This window comes from Sprattus sprattus (assembly GCF_963457725.1).
Source record: "Sprattus sprattus genome assembly, chromosome: 1".
Classification (NCBI taxonomy): domain Eukaryota; kingdom Metazoa; phylum Chordata; class Actinopteri; order Clupeiformes; family Clupeidae; genus Sprattus; species Sprattus sprattus.
Window position 1 is genome coordinate 57877330 of NC_137920.1, and position 6956 is coordinate 57884285.

Sequence of the window (6956 nt, forward strand, 5' to 3'; positions counted from 1 at the left end):
TCACAAGCGCCCGTGACAGACCATGCGATACAAACCGTACCAGAGAATTTCTCATACACAGTATAGAAAAGTTTATCATACTTCCTGCAACTGATCGTAACGTCACTACCTCTTTCATCCAATCAGATCGAACTTGATACTCCGCCTTCTTCACGCTGCCTTGCTTATGTATGTGGATAATCGGCATAAAAGTATCATTGCCTTACGTCCATCTTCTTATTCGGCTGTCGTGCAACCTTAACAATATGGTCCTCAAGGCTGTCTGTGTTCTCAAAGGTACCGGGGAGGTGACCGGCACGGTGCATTTTGAGCAGCAGGTAAAATGACGATGAATTTTAGGTAGCTGAACTTGAAATGTATACTCTCGGTATTGCCTTAGCACGCCGGTCACTTAGCACAACCTAGCTAGCTAGTCAGCTAGCCTGCAAACTGAGCTGCCAAAGTAGTTATAGAAAGCTAAATGTAGTCTATAGTTCACCAACGCTGTTTATGATAACTATGTTAGCTACAGATACTGACAAACAGTGCATGCGGTATGGTTTCATTTAGCGAAAATGCTCGTTGTGTCGCTACTGTCAATGGCTATCTCCGTGTTCGGTGTAGAGGCCAGTCTGACTCATCAGTCAGCATGAAATGGTGCTTCTAGCAGATTGCTACTAAACTTGTTAATATAGCCGACGTTTAATTGTAGTGGTAGTTGCATGCGTTGTTGCTTTGCGCTGTTGGTTGGCATTAACGCTGCACACATTGTATCGACTTATTTACTCCTGCACAAGGACGCGGGTAGCATGTTGTGGGGTTGTATGCCAAAGTTCAGTCTAGGTTAGTTGTTAACATGTACTCGAACGCACACTACTAGTAAAGGAACTTTGCCCCACCACGCCATATTTGTCGTTTTATTGTAAGCAGATACTATGCGTTTTAACTGACCGACTCTTTAGTACGGATTTTGACCTGTTGCTGTTCTGCGCACTGTTTATCTTACAGAAGTATAACCTATTTGCAATCGCCTAGTCATAGATTAAGTAGTCAAACAACGTGCTCACAATTAATTTCCACTTATCAGTTGTATAACAATCGAAGCGCTCCACTTCCTCCAATCGTATTCGTTTTAAATATTTTGCTTAGTCATTGTTGACCAAAGTGGGCGGTCTGAAAATGTAATCAGTTAAATAATATGCATTTGTCATTTAGTTCAGATTTCAGTCAATTTCTCGTCAGCCAGAGATGAAGTGCGAAATTGCATTGCCTTCGGAAACGGCATCTCACTCAGATCTGTGTAGTTTGACAGAGGCAAATAATAAGTGAGGATAAAGGAATTGGAAACGTCCGCAGCAATTGCAAAATCATAGCATTGGGTGGTGTACAGGTGTTCTTTTCAAACTATACATTCAACATATTCAGCCTGATTGGAAATGGCAATGTAGGCATCAAATGTCAGTAAAGGCTGTGAGTAGGACAAGAGGCTGCGATGATGCGAAAAGCAAATGGCATTTTATGCCATTTATTTCTGAGTTTATGCGATTTATGCTGACTGGATCCTGCAGAGGTATACTGCGGTATACCTATAACACTGCTGTCCGTTAACCTAAAATGTGGCCACAAACCAGACAAAGTTGAAGGCATAGAAACAAATTATTCTTTGTGGTCTTGTTACAAATCTTATTTGTATTGCCTTCTGTAGCTAAGCTCCATCGGTTTGTTATGGCTTTATCAAAGTTTTGAGGCGTGTAGAGTTAGAGATCTGTTCAGTCTACCATGACGGGGCATTGTTATGATATGTCTGGAATGTGACAGTATGTATGTGGGTGCAAACTCATTGACTGCTTCTGAAGTCACCATTAAGGCACTCTATATGAATAACTTTTCATTAATATTGCACTCTATATTAATAACTGCAGGGAGCTTCAGTTACTGACATATTTTTGGTTGACTGTTTGAGCTGTCGTTGTCATTGGGTCTTGTGTTTTTAGAGCGATTCTGGTCCAGTGACGCTGACAGGCTCGATCACCGGCCTCACACCTGGTGAGCATGGCTTCCACGTCCATGCCTTTGGAGACAACACAAACGGTGAGTGGATGGTTGCTGGTCTCGTCATAGGTTACAAGAGTTTAGCTGACATTGACCCGTGTCACACGTTAAGTGATGGCCTCAGGCTCAGCATACACAGTATGACCGTCGTTCTCAATGAAATTCACTGTAGTAGGTCTTCATGGCCTCATCCTGCTCTGTGTATTGTGTTGCATCTGTTCTCCTTGTGAATGGGAAATACTTTTTTTGTCGTTTAAGGGTGTATAAGTGCTGGTCCTCATTTCAATCCTGAAAACAAGACTCATGGAGGACCAACCGATGATGTCAGGTAGGTTTTGGACACAAGTCACAACTATGACTGCTATGAAGCATCTATTGTTGAAATTGTTCAATAATAAACCATATACTTCTCTGTTTCTGTTGTTGAATTATAGATTAGTAGTTTATTTTCACAAAGAGGTTTGGGTCAAATGACTTGTCTTAGAGGAAGTGTTCTTTTTTTAGTTTGAAATTCTACAAAAAACATTTCTTCTCAAAAGTATACATCATTTTGATTCATATGATCTGAAGGTAGCTTTTTGCAAGTAATGCCACATTTTGTCTTTCTCCTCTAGGCATGTAGGTGACCTTGGCAATGTTACTGCAGGGGACAACAACGTTGCCAAAATCAAGATTGAAGACAGTCATCTTACATTGGCTGGACCAAACTCAATCATTGGAAGAACCATGGTGGTAAGGAATGGATAAATGACAGAACTATCCCTCACCTTTGGCAGTGCTGTCTAATGCCTATCTTGGAAAACCACCATCTTTCTTTTAGATTTCTTTAGCTAAGCCAAGTGGTAAATAAATTGTCAAATGGTAATATTGTTTCAGTAACTGAGGGCACAAAAACTATTTGTTTCCACTAAAGAATTTAAACCACAGGGGGGCACTGTTGATGCAATAATACTTGGCTTATTATCCTTCCACGCTTGTTTTTCACCCAGACCTCCCCTATCATAACTCATCCCAAATGATCTTAAGTGTTGTGTGTGTGTATATACTTGCAAAAATGAGTCAGTTTGAGGTCATTTTTAATTAGTTAGTAGTATAGCACTTCACAATCCCTAAAGTGAAAAGCCTGCATCATGGAGTTGCCATGGACTCCTTTCGCTGCCACAAACACCTGAATAATATGACTTAGACAATTGTGAGCATTTGGCTGAACTGTAATTGGTTTCAGAGGCTCTGATTGAGAAGCTTAGGGGTGACCCACCCCTCTGGTGGTAAAGTGTGGGTAAAGACACCTGTGATGGAGAGCCACGGAGACCTCCATTTTCCGTCGCAGTCATCCCTCCACTTTGGGTCCACACAGGCTGAGTGTCCCCTGTTAGCCCCAATACCACTCCCAGCTGCAGCCTTAAGCGCAATTTATGGTCGTTCGTTTACAGCACTCTCCGACGTTGCAAACCCTCTATGAGCACCTCCGTGGCCTGACGTGCACCTCCCAAATTTTGTAACTATCCGACTCCGTCAATACATCAGAATCAATGCTTTACAACACCCACCACCGTCTAAGAACCAGGAATAAAAACAAGTCTGTGGAGGCAACTGCGTGATCTGAGTGACAGAGTCTTAGAAGTTTATTTCAGCCTTTAGTCTGCAAAGGAAGTGTCCCCTCCAGGCATCCTCCTGCGTAAGTCCACTGCAGTAGCTGAGACGGTGTATACAAATACAAATCTGATCCAAAGAAAAGATCAATAGAAATAAAAAATGAACTGTAGACATAACTTACCTACAGCCTTAAATGGTTAATTTTAAAGTCGATTGTATTTATATAGCACATTTTAAAACAGAAGTTGTACCAAAGTACTTTTCAGTTGAGGTGAATCAATTGACAATAAAAAAAAGTAGAATTTCTGAAGTAAATAGCTGTTGAGACTTGCCAAGCACATCCTGTGTCAATGGTAAAATAGCGTGAAAGGATGTTAAAGGGTAATTGTAGTTGTAACATGATCGTGTAGAATTATTTTGTACCAGTTACACCATTCTATCCTTTAGTTAGTCTTTGATTGCTTATGTTTAGTATGTCATTCTCAGAAATACTTAGGATCAACAATCGGCAGGCAAAATTATCGACGACCAGCTCAATTTATATTTTTGGGTCGTGAAAAGTTGAGCTGTTCGTCGTAAACAAATGTTTCAGTCATTGTCTAGCGTAGTTGCTCTGTGAGGGATAATGTCTTACGTTCCATCACATTAGTTGACCTGAGTCAACTTTGTTGAACTGAGTGTTTATTTTTTTTTTGCCCTAGATTCACGAAAAAGCTGATGACTTGGGGAAAGGAGGCAACGAAGAAAGTCTGAAGACGGGCAACGCTGGCGGGCGTTTGGCCTGTGGGGTCATTGGGATCACCCAGTAAACCCCCAATACCCAGCACAGCGGCGCTTAAACCACTCTGACCAGGAGGTGACCAGTGGGGATGCCCCAGGAAGCACTTAACTTTCAATAGCAAACTTCTCTGTTTGTATGTTTGTTTTCTTCACATAAGAATAGAATGTAAGAATAGCTTTAGATGCAGTCCTCTTGTGAAACAGGTTTTTTTTTTCTTCTTCTTCTTCTTTCTGTTGGATTTGCGTTATCAGTGTTTCCATCTGATGTTAAATGGCAAATAACTGGCATTGATAAAAACAATATATATTCACTCTGCTCTCAATTATTCAATAAATGTTAAATAAGAGAATATGGATATCTGCCCATTTCTTCGCAGCTGCAAGTACCATTGAATGTCAGAATGTCATGAGTGATACTGATGATGATTTGACCACTAGAGGTCACTGTTGCTCTATGGGGCTAAGGAATTTATTTTTATTCATGTTCATTTGCACATTTTCTTGTCATATTTGTTTTATGTCTGGTCAGCCCCCAGGCTTTTTCGAAAGGGGAGACAAGAGACATGTACAAACTTCCTACAGATTGCATATGCAAGCTTTCCCAGTTCTGGTCTGAGCTGTAGTTTCAGCTCTGCCACTATGTAGAATGAAAAAAGATGCTGTGGTGTCATGCTTGAATGATCACTGCAGTATGAAAATGTTTTTGTCAGAGATGGCATTATTCATAACTGTTAGCTTGAAAGAAATGTAACCATATCTTCAATCCCAGATGCAATCTGAGTCTGAAGTGGATGATGGCGCCCCTGACATTTGACTTCTGTATCTTGATGCTGTTATTAAACAGCTGTGCCCAGCACTAGCCAATTCGCACAGATGGCCACTGTATTGCTACTGAAATTACATGCTCCAAAACCTCTTTCCCTTTTTTTTTTTTTCTTTTTTTTTTTTTTAATGGCAAAAGCTCCCGTGTGAAGAAACTTGGTGTGTCTTCTGGCCTCTCCAGAGAAAATGAGATGACAGGGTGTGTAAGGGGTGGGGGTTGTTCCCCAGGGGTCCAGATTCTGAAGTGTGCAGATGAATCCTCCAAGCATTCAAAGGGGAAACATGAAGTGATAATCAGTGTGCATGGAACTGCGGTTAACACAAAAGAGCAGTCCTAACATATCAAATTGAATAGAGGATGAGGAAGGGCTGTTTGCCATCTGCCGACGTATTTACTGGGTGTTTCCTAACCAGTCTTGGGTGAGGTGTGGTACCCGCCAGCGTTCGAATACCGGTAGAAGAGCAAAGCAACCCGTCCTTGTAATGCCCCCAAACAATATTGTAACTAGTTTTTGAGTTTTAGTCTAGTCTTTATGGTGGATAGATACATTTCAAGGTCACTTTCTCCTTGCATAAGGGGAATTGTCCCACTTTTTGGATTATTGCGTGATCTCTCGCAGCAGTCGTGTCACGTGTGTTTGTCTGAGGGTCAGAATCACGGTCTGCAAACAGACAGCTTTCCAATGGAAGGCACAGGCAGTCAAGCGTGATGATTCAAGAAAGCCGGTATAAATAGCTTTGGTCACAGAGGGCATGAATAATGAAGGAGGTATCCAGTGAGAACAAGCCACCACAGCAAGACAAAAAATATATTTTTCAACACAAGCCCTAAACCATGCAGACCTCTGATGTCTGGAGACTTACACATCGGGGTTATAGTTAGAGGCTTTCTGGTTGATATGTAGGAAACGACACCCTGGGGCTGAGAAGCAATTGGCCTAGCATACTGCATACTGTGACCATTCTTGGACTCCACTTAACCCAAAGACCAGCCACTGTTAGCACCACACTAGTTGACACTGTGTGCATGCAGTGGAGACTGTAACGATAACACTAATGTTTTTTGTTTTACCTTCTGCACACGAGTGGTCATATGGCATGTTTGGCTGTGTAAAATAACTTCTAATCTCATACATAATATGACAATTGTGAAGACCAAACCTGCACAATACAAAGGGTGAATACTATATTGGTTTGAATTCACATACTGCAGGTTGTGCTATGATAAAACCCCTACATGTTGCACCCTGCATTAACAATGATGAATTTGTTTAAGTGAAATGTACTGTCATCTGATGTACTATGAGGTAAGAATCCTGTGGACAGCACACACATGCACATCATGCTGCCTTCAGCCAAATCCCATCTTGCTGATTCACTTAATCACTTCAAAAACATGATCAAACACTAAAGCGAGCATATGCCTCAAGAGTGGTTAAAAGGGTTTTAGAAATACTTATGGTAAATTATTTATACATAGTTCAGTGTGACAATGACCTTTTACTTCTTAACATGGCAATAGTTTATAATAAAAAAATAATGTTATGGTTTTTCCTCATCCAGTAACATGTTTATGGTCTAAATGGTGGTCTGCGAGGCTTTTCTTTCCTGTCGTTTTTCAGCTCTGAGGGTGCTGGTTATTATCGCTGCTCAATTAGCCCCTCACCCCCTCATTACCTCAAAGCTGTCTTAACCTCAACCCCCACCACACACACACACACAGAGAC

At 41.3% G+C, this 6956-nt stretch overlaps 1 protein-coding gene across 1 annotated transcript; it reads left to right on the plus strand.

The window, feature by feature from the left end:
• Positions 1–117: 117 nt before the first annotated feature.
• On the plus strand, positions 118–4757 carry sod1 (superoxide dismutase 1, soluble). The gene is made up of 5 exons (XM_080849920.1): positions 118–317; positions 1974–2070; positions 2290–2359; positions 2646–2763; positions 4329–4757. The coding sequence occupies exons 1-5, from the start codon at positions 171–173 to the stop codon at positions 4434–4436; spliced, it is 540 nt and encodes a 179-aa protein (XP_080706046.1). The 5' UTR covers positions 118–170; the 3' UTR covers positions 4437–4757.
• The last annotated feature ends 2199 nt before the right edge of the window (positions 4758–6956 follow it).

Bases quoted from the DNA above. Each gene is read 5' to 3' on its own strand.
- sod1 (XM_080849920.1), top strand. From the start codon at position 171: ATGTGGATAATCGGCATAAAAGTATCATTGCCTTACGTCCATCTTCTT. The intron at 318-1,973 runs GTAAAATGACGA...TTGTGTTTTTAG, and splicing joins CGGTGCATTTTGAGCAGCAG to AGCGATTCTGGTCCAGTGAC. The intron at 2,071-2,289 runs GTGAGTGGATGG...TTGTCGTTTAAG, and splicing joins CTTTGGAGACAACACAAACG to GGTGTATAAGTGCTGGTCCT.